This window comes from Ursus arctos, unplaced genomic scaffold (genome assembly GCF_023065955.2).
Source record: "Ursus arctos isolate Adak ecotype North America unplaced genomic scaffold, UrsArc2.0 scaffold_10, whole genome shotgun sequence".
In the NCBI taxonomy this organism is placed as follows: domain Eukaryota; kingdom Metazoa; phylum Chordata; class Mammalia; order Carnivora; family Ursidae; genus Ursus; species Ursus arctos.
The window spans coordinates 15,932,542-15,946,526 of NW_026622764.1; the positions used below are offsets into that span (position 1 = coordinate 15,932,542).

Consider the following 13,985-nt stretch of genomic DNA (forward strand, 5'->3'; position numbering starts at 1 on the left):
AATGAGGTTCCTGTGATTCATCCACTAGTGTGGCTACAGTTCACTTATTTTCAATGCCCCATAGGATTTTACGGTGAAAAGAGATCAAGATGTATGCAGATGGGACGTTTATGATCTTCTTACTTCTCATGTTATTGCAAATAGTGCTGCTGTTAACATTCGTTTGCCTATCCACCTGTACACACATGCACATGCCTACCTGGTCCACTCCAGGGGTCGAACTGCAGTTCCGGGATATGCACTTTTTCAACAGGTATTTTCCAATTGTTACTCAACGTGTTCATGTCATTTATACTTCCACCAGTAAAGTATGCAAGTTACCAAATCTCCTTACTTTGTCAACACTTGGCACTCGGAAAAAATAGTCATTCAAAGAGAAAATGAATCCTGGCTAACTGAACCAGACACTCACTCCAGAATCATTTAACACTTCTAAGAACCAGAGCTCCAGTTACAGTTACTTAAAATTACCTCCATTTAGTGCCTAGAAGAAGACAAGGTTTTTATCTATAAGGTGGCAAGGATAAATTTAAAAAGTAATTGTGTTGATACCTACAAAGTATTTCTCCATTTTTCTGGTAAGAAAATTCCCTATGATATCATGTCAAAACATTTGTGTCAAATGGCTGTGTTTTACCAAAGAGATAAATTTTCCAGTCAAAACAATTAATTAGAAGCTATTAATGACATCTTCCCCAAGATTTAAGAAGCCACTGGAAGAGAAAAGAGAAACTGAAAGAAAAAAGTATTCCCCAAACCAAGATGCAGGAGATAACCTAGTTTGTTGATTTCCATTCGGGAGTTCTGCCTTGAATTCCTTCCCTCTTCCGCAATCGTTTCACCAACTCTAAATCATTCAAGTAACAGACCACAGGGAGACTTCAGATTTATGAAGGGCTTAAACCTCCAACACCATTCTTGCTTCTCCTCTTAATATATTTAGCCCTCATAATATTTTATTCTTATTACAAAAAAATAGTTTGGGTGCTGAAAATTATCAGCACACCAATAATCCTAGTAGATCCATTTCTGGTTTACTTAGCTACAGACCATCTGGTAATCATTAGGTGAGAAAGTTCATTGGTAAAAATGCTTAAATCCCTGAGTCATAAAGTATTTTAGGGAAAAAAATACTAAAAAAATTGCTCAGCTTCTTTTGAACCACATATCTCTAACTGTATCTCTCTCTCTCTTTCTCTCTATTTATCTTTCTACTAGAAAGTGGTGCCCAGATGTCAGCATGGGATTTATGATTTGTGTAGATTAGGGCTCATGAAACTCAGGCAAGACAAGCCAATATCTGCACAGAACAGTCAACATGCCGTGGTTACATGACCACAAACAACATCACGAACCCACAACAGTCACTCAGCACATGAATGTGGACCACGCAAGGGTCAGGAGAAGCATGAGCTCAGTGTTCCGGCTCAACATGTCCGGAAAACAACAAAAAGTCATACTCATTGATGGTTGCTGCCTGACGCCAACCTCCACGAGAGAAGACTAGTAGATTAGATTTTGACCTACAAAGACCTCAGACGGAGACGGTGAGGGACTGATAAAAGGGAGGTGCCATCTCTGGGCAGTTGTGAACACCGCCTCTGAGAATCAGCAGCAGCCTTCCCTGAGGCTTTTTAGATACTTCGCTAGAAAACACTCTCTTATCGCACCAGAACATCCCCAGGCCAAAATATATGCATCTAAACGTTATTCACACTCCGCCAGAATCCAGGTAAACAATGATCCTGCATATATCAGTCCATCCTTTGAATTTCTTACCTAGTGTTGTTTTAAAAGCTGGTTGTATGTTTCATTCTTCAACAAAAGCAAAGACTTCAATTTGAAGCCTCTGTAACTAATCTTTTTTTTTTAATAAAAAAAACTATCTGTTCAAGAATATATGGGATACATAGTTATTTCTTGTACTTATCTATATTTTACAGACTTTCCCAGGTGACCATATTTCCCCTGGCTATTCCACCTGGCTAATTCCGTATTAATTCACTTTTGGGGCTCTAGTTCCTTTGGTATCTAGAACATTGTTGATTTTGTTTTTTTTTACATCAGAATCATATGCCCTTTATATTATTAAGTCCCATGTGATTATCCTTTTCAGAGCCTTCTTGAGAATGGTCTTTCCATATGTTCAGATAAACTCAGTAGAAACAGGTAATTTAAAAATGTATTGCTATGGAATTTATAAATAGTTCCATGGAGAAACATTTTTTAAGGGTATACACAGTCCTTATGCCAAGATGTAAATACTGAGGACATCAAAGTGGGGAAGAAAGAAACACGATAGGATGGTGCCATGAGTCATGAGAATTATGTGGCTCTTTGCCACAGCCCGGTAATAAGAAAGTAATTTTTGGCATTTATTTTTGTACAAATATGACCTTTTTAGGCAACATGATACCAGATTCCTGTTATGTATTGTTTTTACTTTACCTCTTATAGTAATCATCTTGCAGTTTATTTGTTGGGCTGACGTCATAATTGGGCAAGCCCTTCTTGTAAGAACGGTTGACTGTCAAGGAAGAATTTAAACAAAGGCAAATATCCTATACACAGGAAACAATGTTTAAAGAAAGCTGTGGAGAAAGACCCCTTGCATTAAAGGTTTAGAGACGTCCTCAAGGAAAGGTGTGATGTGTATTAGTGATTTATCTTGCTTATAAACCCAACGCAATACATGGCATTGAATTACAAAGCTAATGGATAACAAAAGAATTCTCCGCCAGAATCTATACTTTGTATTCCTTATTCCTCCCTAATCCAATTCTACAGGTGTCAGCAAAGGGATCTTCCTCCACTACTAAAGAATTTGGCCACTTTTACAAGAGTGATAAAGAAGAAGAAATGCCAGGAGCTGGTGTTTTGAACAGCAGCTTGTCGCTACTTGCAGACCTCATGAAGACGATCGCCTTGTGACTTCCTAGTGGATTATAACCTCCGGATGGACTGTTTCATGACTATTTATCATTCTTAAAACTCTGATCATAAGTGCCAAGTGGTCATGGTTACAAGACACCTGTTTCCGTACCACTCCTGATAAAAGCTTCTCTGCTATAGCGCTGATAAATATTGACATTATGTTCTCAACATGGAATGGATTGAATTCTTGTCTTCTCTCACACAAAGCAAGGGAAAAAAAAACAGAATTAAACCTTGACATTTATCTGATTTCTCTAAGAGCAAGGACTGCTGTAAGGGAGAACTTTCACCTTAATTTTTTTTTTTTTTTTTTAAACGGTTGTTTTAAGAACAGAGCAAAAGAGGAAGACCAATGAGAAAGACAGCAGATTTTCAATTACCTTGGAAACTCGGTTTGCAACTTCTCTGCCCACAGTTAGCCCTTGGACAAAAGTCCGGGCAGCGATGAAGGCGCGGGTGACCTGAATCTTCAATTTCCGGGGCACATCTCCAAACGGCTTCAGCTGGTCTGTGTATTTACTCACACATTCCAGGTAGTCCTCGCTGAAGTGATACTGTGGGTTTATCAGCTGGAACATCCTTTCCAGGAGCCGAGCCCAGAAGTCATTGAGCATCTCCTCCAGATTTACATTGCCCCCAGTATAATATCTTTTCAACTCAGTGAAAAGGTCCTGGAACACTTCTGAATTTTGCATATACAACATTCCGTAGGTCCGTACAAACATATCATTCAGTGACTTTTCTGCATTCTCCAGGAGCTCTCGGAAAAATTCTGCAAAGAAAACAAGAAAACAGTCACAAATTGGTAAGATCTAGAATGCCCAATGCATCTACTTAATTTAGAAACAACAGTTTCTAAAGGTCCTTTTCATACAAACACATATCCTGTGATTAAGGTATCAATGAACCAGTGATAATATTTAACATAAGATTTGCCCTACATCTATGATCTTCTATGAGTCAAAGAAAACAGAAGACCACATGATTTCCACTTGAAAGAACATCCGTTAACATTAGGAGCATACCATTAACTACTCCTCCAAAGTAGCTGGGTTCTTTTCTCGTTTATTGTTAAATTTTAGGAAATCCTAATTTGATATAAACTCCAATCAAAATATGTTGCAAAGTATTGTTATTAACATAATAACAAATGCATACTGATAAAAACATTTGCTCTAGCCTATTTACAAATCTGTTCTAACACCAAATTCAATTAAATTGTTGTTATTTGGAATAGTTCATAAATGGGATATTTAAATTAGTGTAATATTTTGGACTCTTTGTAGTTGCTATATATAGCAATCAATTATCAGTGTTCAGAGATTCATAATGCAATTAAATTCACTTAATACCAAAGCTCTAATGAACATAATTTAGTTTGCCATAATGAATCAGAAAGTTATGAAGTACTTTGCATTATCATTATAAATATAAACTATCATTTTATAGAAATTGAATAAAATATAGGCAATTGGGCTTTCTGCCCAAGAAGTTCTCACTGAAGAAGAGTACACCAAGAAATGAACTCTGCTATCCTGCAGCAGAACTTGAGTGTTAGTGGGCTCACTTAGAGGATGCAAGAAACTAGAAATTAATGTCACTGGGTACTGTTAGCCTCTTTGGCCCTCATGAGGCTCCCTCGAGACATACTTCATGTACGGAAGGACACCTATCCATTTGCACAAATGAGCCTCGGGAGAGTAAGCGCAAGTCTTATCCCATTTGGAGAATGTGATTTGGGGTGGAGAAGAGGCTAAGAAGAGACAATGCCTCTGAGTTTATTAATCCAAGTTCCCAACACCAGAGGGATCCTGTTGTACCTCTCACAGTTCTCTTCGTTCTCTGATACCACGTCCCCTCTCAGCTAATGCAAGGATGAAGCAAGTACAGGACACCTCAAGGAATCCCAGCAGGAATACAAACAAAAACAAGCAAATAAACAAACAAACTTTTTTTCTGGAACCCTGGGGGGGGGGGGTGTTCTCTAGAGACACAGAAGGAAAGAAGCCATGAACGTCTCTACAGTTTCCTTGGAAGTTATACCTCATTTCCGCTTCATAGAAGACCCTGATTTAGCTACTTCGATTCTGAATAATATAACATTGAACCACTGTTCTGGTCATTAGATGGTACCCATAATAATAATGATTATTTTATAGTTGTTTTCAAATGAAACCAAAGCATCAAACCTAAAAAGGACTCTATTCACGTGTTTACCTTTTTACTATGAAAGGATATACTTTCCTAAACATAGAAATTCTGTTGCTACAGTGGCAGCAAGAAGTGAGGGATTTCCTAAGTCATGGTTTATAAACCCTGTGTGGTCTTGTGTAAGCCACCAAATATTTCCTATCTTAAATTTTCCCAAATGTGGAATCAGGATAAACATTATTAAACCTCCCTAATCTTTAAGGATTCAGTAAGGAAAATCAACATTAATGCAAATAAGAGTAAATTTTTCAAAATTTTCAAAGGATCAATTAACCAAAATATTTCTGTATGCTCTATGTCTATGTTATACAGGATTTTATACACTCAAGAACATTTCAGAATTTTTCAGAAATACTAGTTACCTAGTCTGTCCTAAAATGGAAATGACATTACATGATCAGTATTAATACTAAAGTATAAAAATACCATATTAAAATCCTTCATTCTTGAAACCAAGAATGGAAATAGCTTGGCCTTGTTGATAGAGCAGCAGGGTGAAAGGTGTTATAGATTGTGAACGAAACTAAAAAAGAATGGAAAAATCACTGAATTGAAAAATACTAATATAATGAGACTGGAAAGTGGATTCTAATCATGAGCTCAGGACAGCCTATTCATTTATCTTCTTTTTGAGGTCAATTATTTTGTTGGACTCAGGAATTAAAGCTTAATTTATTGAATACAGAGTACTGCCTTCAGCAATGAATAGTTAGTAATCAATAGTGTGGTCTGGATTTTCAAAGAGCTTTAAAAAAAAGAAAAAAAATCTTCTCATTCTCATTGCTCTGCAAAGACTGGAGTTATAAATGCTTCTCTATGAGGATGAAATTTTTATTTTTTTGCTTTTGCTGAATGTAACATTCCTTAGGCTCTTCCCTTCCTGATACAGGGAACATGAAATATTGGACTTATGCCTGCTTTGAGGCTGAATGGTTAAAAACAGACTGCTCACTTACTGTGTCTTGTGGTTTGCCTTTATATGCCTAAATTAGTATTCATAATTGAATAATGAAACCAAGTTCTCATATTTCAATAAATAGGGCTCAAGAAACATTTCATTAGATTCTAAGCTTAAATTCTGTCTAAGGGTATGTCATTGTCTTTAAAGTTTGCTATTAGCTTCACTGGTCCTCAAAAGTCAAGTTATTATTCCTTGTTCAAAATCATTATATGGTTTAGTGATCTCATAGTCAAAGTTAATATTTGGTATTGAAAGATGCTAATGTATCAGCCGATTATGACAAATGTTGCTACCCTAAGGTCCATTGATCTTAGATCTTATGAAAGATGAGGATTCAAGGTACTGAGGCAAAACTAATGTCCTCCAAAAATAAGTACCCTCATTTCATTTTTAGCCCGCTCATAGACTTAGACTTCCACCTTTGGAAGGTTGACTCTTTGAACCAAGTATTTTCTGCTTGGATGAAAACTGTTTCTCAGCAAACCAAACAAGATGGCGATTCGGAAGACAGTGATCGGACCCACTTTGCTGATGAAGTATTACGCCCGCACAGCACAGAGAGCGAAATTGGAGAGCAATGTAGGGAAACACGCTCAGTCTAACCTTCGTCTAATCGGCGAGGGCAAACCTCACATTGGGTAAAGCCTTCAGTCAACAAAAATTTTCATCTGCAAGAAACAGTTTGGTAGAAAAAAAATGTTTTTGATTTTTTTTTCTCTTCCCCATTCACAAAATATACATCAAAGGCCATTGCTTAGGGCTCCGTTATGCTTCAGAGATGCACAAAAGCACATTTTCCAGCCAGCATTAGCCTCTGGAAGGATTTTATTCATCTAGAGGGGAGATCTGGATGCAGACAGCTGTTTGCTGCGGGGCAGATTGCTTCAAGTGGGGGAACAATCTTGTAGATAAGAACCACCACCGTTCCAAAGGCAAAAAAGAAAGTGTGCACGCTGCCTGATCGCTTGGAGAGGCCTCTTAAGGGGCAAAAATCAACTCCGAGGAGCTAAAAGTTGCCCTGAGGATAGATATCTGAGAAAGGCTTCAAATGAAGCCTCCAAATGAATGTATCAAAACGGAAGGTGCACACAGAGCCAAAGGGAGGTGCCAGCAAGAGGGGAAAGGCAGACAAGAGGCTCTCGAGGAATCTGTAGTCCACTGACATGGCAAAAGGTTTGCCCAACCAAACTGGAAATGTCTCAATACCACTGCAGGCAGACGGCACGTGGAGACTGGATTAAGCACCATATGGCATTTACCTGGACATTGTAGCACCTTCCTACTCCCCTGCTTTCCAAAACACTTCTCATTGAAAGCATGTTTGAAACGAGTGCTTCAAGATGGTGGTGTAAATTCATGTGATCACAAAACCCAATGAGTGCGAGAAGCTTTGGTCTCCTGTCAGCGGAGATTGTATCTATCCTTGGTAACCAGCAGCACCTGTCCTGCCACGGGAAGTGCGGGTCCTAACTCTGCTCCTTTAAATCCACATATTCATGTGCAGTTCCGTGTATTTCTCTCCTAATCTCTTCTTTCCTAACGTTCCCTCCACAAAAGCACGTGAAATCAGTTCAGTCAGCCCCACGTCCAAGGTCTGGTTAAGGAAAGACCCAGAGGAACTGTCGTGGAGGGTAAAGTGGCTGGGAACGCTGATGTCCAGTAAGGGTTATGATTCACAGACACAACAAAGCTACGACCCCGTCCCCCCACCCCCACTCCGTGCCTTTTCAAGGACAAGTCAATAGGGGTGTCCTTCCTCGTTCTGCATACACCTGTCAGCATTCAGGCACATCAATGGGATGATTTCTCCTTTCCAAAGTCTCCTTGCTTACATAATAACCAGCTAGGACCACCAGGAAAATGCTGAGTGAATGAGGAGCATTCATGGAAGAAGAAACATAGCGCCATTTACTCTCTTCTATGCTCGACTTTGAGGGTGAGAACACATGGTCCCTGAATGCTCTATCTCTTCCCACTCTCCGGAGGTGAGACCCTAACAGAAGAGGGAAGCACTGGGGTTGCTCAGGGACTTCTTGCCACATGAAATGTCAGTTGGCACACCGTAGCTTATGTGGCATGGACAGTTGGATGCGGTCCTCTATAGAAGGGGTCTTGACCTCAGCACTGTTGTTGACGTTGTGAGCTGGACAACCTTTGTTCTTGTGGGTCTGCCCTGTGCACCGTAGGATATGAAATAACATCCCTGGCCTCTATCTACTCGCTGCCAATAGCACATCCTTCCTCCAGTACTGACAACCAAACACGTCTCCAGACATTACCAAACATCCCTTGGGGAGACAAAATCACTCATAATCCACCCATGGAGAGTTACCCTCCTACTGATAAATTCCAGAGGTCTAAAAATAGGATATCAAAACATTCAGAGAAAAGACCAGAACATTTATAGAGACAGCCCTGCAATTTATTTTCGAGATAAATTTCAGGAGCTGTGCTCTCAGTGAAAGGAGCTGAAATACACATTATACTCGTGGGTAAGATTATTGGTGGCCAATATTACCAATTCCATGTATGGTGCCTGTTATGGGACAGGGCTTTAGAAAGTGGTGACTAGTGAGTGAATAAGTAGATGGAGGAATGTGAGCGTCCAATGAAATGCACCTTGACTCCATCTGATCTGGGCTCTTCTCAGATAATGGTAAGTTCATGGGCCCACCTTAGAGGGAGAGAGATGCTACAGCCCATTGTAGAGCCGGATGTAACTGATACGGCATCCTGACATCCTCCAAACTCTTGGACAGTAATACAGACATAAACATTCATATTCTCCCATGCTCCAAGTTCCGGTGCATCTACATCTAGAAGGCCTCATGGACCCTGTCCAAAAATACGTTCATTATCAGGACTGCCTTACCAGACCCTCACTTCCTCTCTGACACAACTCTGTCATGAGGCATGCTTAGCTTGGCTTCATTACTGCCTCTCCTGCTGGGCCTTGCCTCATAGGCTGTGATCTCACCAGACTGACTGCATTCAAGTTCACTTGCATACTTCACCTAAGCAATGCCCTGCACGCTATGTTTGAATGAACTCCCAAACCGCTTTTGAATCTATAATAGATATCCTATTATATTGTCTTAGCAGTTTTTCCTAAACATCAATTGTGTTTTTCCATAAGAAACGGAAACCCTCAGTATACATTTTTAAAAAATTATAAGGTTGAAATTATGTCAAATTATTTTCAAAATAACAAATGATTCAAAAAGAGAGCCTATTATGAGATAATGTTGCTGTAAGCAAACATTCTTTTATTATTTATGACTTCTTTATCTCTTAATTCATACTTTCTCTTGTTGTGTATGTATATGTATGTTTCTACAAATTAAATTTATTATATTATAATAAGCATTATGAGTTACTCAGTCAATTCATCCCAGGAATTAATAGGCTATGTAAGTTCAAAGTGATTCTAATAATAGTAATCTACATCTTTCCTGTTTGAGGGATTATTTAACCAAGTTTCTGTCACTTAAGTAAGAGCTCCCCACCCCCAACACAAACTGTTTTAAAATGCAATCAATATGGTAACATAATATCTTCATTATTTCCACTTGCTTCTGTTACAGTTTTGGAGGAAAGTCAAGATACCAAACCTTAAATGAAGAGGACAAATGGGTTTGAAACAATCAATTTACCATCATGGTGATTGCAAACATAGCTAGAGATAGGGCCGAAAGAGTTGCCTGATGTGTAATGAGCATCACACACTAGGTAAGGTGTGGTATTATGGGCTTTACACACACTTGATGCAAATCGGATATTAGTATATCTAGTTTGCAGAGGAGGAAACTGAAATTCAGAAATAAACAGGTTGCCCCAGACCATTCAACTAGCCTGCAACCCAGAGCTTTAAACCATTAGGAGAAAGGATGAATTCTAAGAAAACACAGGACAGTGGGGTGGCTTTGTAGTTTTTTGTTAGTCAAACTTTCACATTGTGATTTGAATAATTAATGGGGAGTATAATAAACTCTGAGGACTCTGGGTAAAACCTCATGTAAACAAAAATTGCAAAATGTACTCTAAAGTCAAATCTAAATTATTTATTACAAATAATTTTCACGTGTTATTACTTTTCCCACTAATACTAATTAATTCACATAGATAACTGAGACTGGAGGGCATACTCACATCCCTTGGGTTGGTATTTCTTCCTCAAAGGGGGAGCTTCCCCTAGAAGAAAACCACTCACAGATCCTGAGATTATAGCTACCATGCACAGAACAGTGACACGCAAAAGGAGGCTAAAATTATTTGACTAAATATGTGTCTCATTTTTGATATATGCACACATATATTGTATATATTATTTTATCATACGTGTATATTATCAACAAGTATACATACCCAGGAACACATTCACCTAAACATTTTAAAAGTTTGAATAAAATCAAATAAAATGCCAATGTTAACAAAGAAAAATTAGCAACAGAGATTTTATGTGGTTCAAAATATCCCAAATATTTAATGTCCATGCTATTACAGAAAAATTTTGCCAATCCCTGGCATAAAGGGTCAGAATCATAAGTGAAATGTTTGGAGATAAATTAATTCAACAAAATGTATTATGCCTTTAATTTCTGTTCGTAGGAAGACAATTTAATTATTAGTCTGTTATCTCTAAGTAGTAGAATAAAAGTTCCTTTTCTCCATTATTTTTTTATTTAAATTCAATTAGCCAACACATAGCACACCACTAGTTTCAGACGTAGTGTTCAACAATTCATCCATTATTTTTATCTTATATGTTAAAATTTGCTTTGACAACCCCGCAGCCCATTCATCTCTTTATATTTCTTTGCAAGGTAACTAAAATCCCAAAGTAAGTTCTTAAATCACTTTAATGATTTAGAGGATTTAGGTGACTCTAGTGATTTTAAAGTAGACACCCCTAAATTTTTCTAACATTGTGGTTTAATGAGCCCCTGGACATTTTCGTGAGGAGAAAATCCTATAGTAAACCTGGCATATAAAATAGACAGCATAAAATGAAAAAGAAAAAAAAAATACACCAATATAATTATAAAGCAAATTTTATAATTTTCTTTTTTCACTCTCTTTTTATGGTAATTAATAAAAACAGAAATTTAAACTAACTTTTAACATTTTATAAGGCTTTTATAACAAAATACAATGCTCACCATGAATCTAGAAGAATTATTTTCAAAAAATAATAAACATATCTGCTATCAAAAATATTACAATACATAATTCAAAAATGGCTCACAATGTTAATCCAAAGGTTATTTTTATTATATTACTCCCATTGTGTGTTAGAAACTCTTATAAATTAGATCTTAAATAAGTGGAAACACAAGGGGTCTGGGGAAATACTCCTAACCAATCAATCAAGAAAACCAAGGATAAAACAATGCCTTTTTAAATGCATTATTCAGGTCAGACATCACCACTTTATATTTTTCCAATGTATCTAATCTAATCAACTAGACTTTTCCATGAAGAAAATTTTAATGAAAAGTCATCGTGAGTGTTCGTTAAAAATAATCAATACCTTGCAAAGTCCTTCCATTTAATACCATTAAATTAAGTCACCTGAAGAGAATAAATTCCAGGAGACTTTTCAGATTCAGGGCTGTAATTCAGTTTCAAAAAAGGAAAGTTCCCTGGAAAGCAGCCCCTATGTAATTGGCTGATATCGGGAGATTTGAAGCAATAAGGCAGTTTACAGAAATTGTAGGCTTGAACGCACATTCCCCAAGGTTAAACTTTTTTTTTCCCCCCTATACTTAGTGATCCTTTACACATTAGATTGATAAATGTTTTATTTCTTGGTAGGTTATATCTCCAGAAGATATCCTTTAAAGGGAGAAAGACTGATTAGGCCATTTATGTTCACAAGGTGGTATAGACAAACTATTAATTCTGAGAATCATGAATTAAATTTGAAATCTGCGGACAGTTGCCAAAAGCAAACATGTGTTTGGAGCCTACAGACGGTGTTTCCATCTCACCCTAAGCGATGCATATGGAATTAAAAGCCGAGATGCTTCCCAAGTTCACCTTCATCATCGCACAGCCCCTTCGTCTTGGCCTACAGACAACGCCTTCAGGCCTTGCCCACAACCCATTTTTCTTTCAGAGGTGACATGACGCACCACGTGTTTAACCCGGGAGGCACCAAAATTATAGATTTTATAATCATTTCCAACTTTTTGTTTGCCTTAACTGAAAAAAAGAAGCAAGTTTTGTTTGTGCTGTTTTTGCTTGTTTTGTTTTGTTCTTTAGGTTTCCAAATTTGGATCGTATATTTTGCAGTTCACAAACCCAGTTCTTTGTCCAGCTCCCCTTACTTCTTCACCCACATACTTGTGCCAGAGATGGGAAAACATCTGCCAACACCAGACCACAAAGGGTGGACTCTGGGAAGTGGGGCCAAAGCTAATATGTAGATGGGAAGTCGGTGGTAAGGACCTGGTGCTATTGCAACAAGAGATTAGGCAGGTGCTTAAGGAGAGTAAGGAAGAACAGCCAAATGAAACTGATTTCTCTTTTTCAGAGAATTAGGTGGTTCCCACCCTTGGTTGCCCATTCAAATCACTTAAAAGAATCCTGATGGCCAGGTTGCTTTCCAGACTAATGAAATCACAATCTCTGGGAGTGGGATCCACGTATCAGTACATCTTCAAACTCCCCAAGTGATCTCAATGTGCAGGTCTTCTCTCTTCTCCCATACTTTTATTTTAGTCAATGCCTGGCAGTGGATAAAGGACAGGGAAGGGGGAATGATGATGGAAGGAGGGGTCATATTACACATCAGCCCTGATTCTCTTCTTCCCTTCCTTCACTTACGCTCCCTTTTCTCTTTTCTCAGTAGACCACCCATGTTCTAATCTCCAGAAAAAAGCACAGCATCAGTCAAAATGTGGAAAGTATGTGAGGTGCACCAGCCCTGGTCTGCGGGGATGAGTGTTCTAGACCCTTTGCCTTTTCCCTGTATCTCTTTTTCCTTTTCCAGCACCTAACACTTCCTCCCCAGGCACCCTCTTCTTTGATAACAGGACAATGAGCTTTTCCCATGATGAGCAAGGAAGGGTGAAGCCTGGGAAGAGAAAGGAAGAGGGTCTGATAACACAGGAGCTAATTAAAGCGGAAGGGAAGGGAATGTCTATCAGAGTAACGAGGGTTTAAGTACGTACCTCAGATTTAATGCAGAAGGAAGACATGAAGTGTACTGGGAAATGCTGAGTTGTGAAAGCACAATTAAATATAAAATTTGTAACGAAAGTATTGTAGCCAAATTTAATGTTGAATTGTTAAGTTACATCCTTTTGGGTTCGTGAAAAACCAACAATGCTGAAAAGATATGAAAAGTCCTGGAATAACAAGTTTACTATGCTCAAGAGATGTCTAAATTAAAATGAAAGCAAAAGTCAATACGAAGTATGAGTTTTAAAAAAATAACTTGAATAATAATGCATTAATATATTCTGCTCTATGCCACCTTTGCTTTTTGAGTTGTCTTTACCCATATTTTGTGCAAGAAGAATCTTAACTATTGTGATATCTATTACAAGTATTTATTTATTTATTTATTTATTCATTTATTTTTAGAGAGAGAGCATGCGCGTACATGGGGGGGGGGGTGGCGGAGTGGGAGAGAGAGAATCTTAAGCAGGCTGCACTCCCAGTGTGCAGCCCAGACTGGGGCTTGATCCCATGACCCTGAGATTATGACCTGAGCCGAAATCAAGAGTCTGATGCTTAACTGACGGAGCCACCCAGAAGCCCCAGTTTATTACTTTTTTTAAGGAAAAGTGAAATGCAGGATGCCCAGTAGAAAAGAACACTAATAAAAGGAAATAGTTCAATTACGAAGATAAGGTTAAAGATTTATGTGCAA

General features: G+C 38.2%; 1 protein-coding gene across 1 annotated transcript in view; it reads right to left on the bottom strand.

The window, feature by feature from the left end:
• The window catches only part of GPC6 (glypican 6), a 1,041,998-nt gene that overhangs the window by 511,326 nt on the left and 516,687 nt on the right, over window positions 1–13,985 (bottom strand). The window contains exon 3 of the mRNA XM_026493466.4: window positions 3,315–3,706. Coding sequence (XP_026349251.1) covers window positions 3,315–3,706 — 392 coding nt within the window. The remainder of the gene's footprint in view (window positions 1–3,314; window positions 3,707–13,985) is intronic.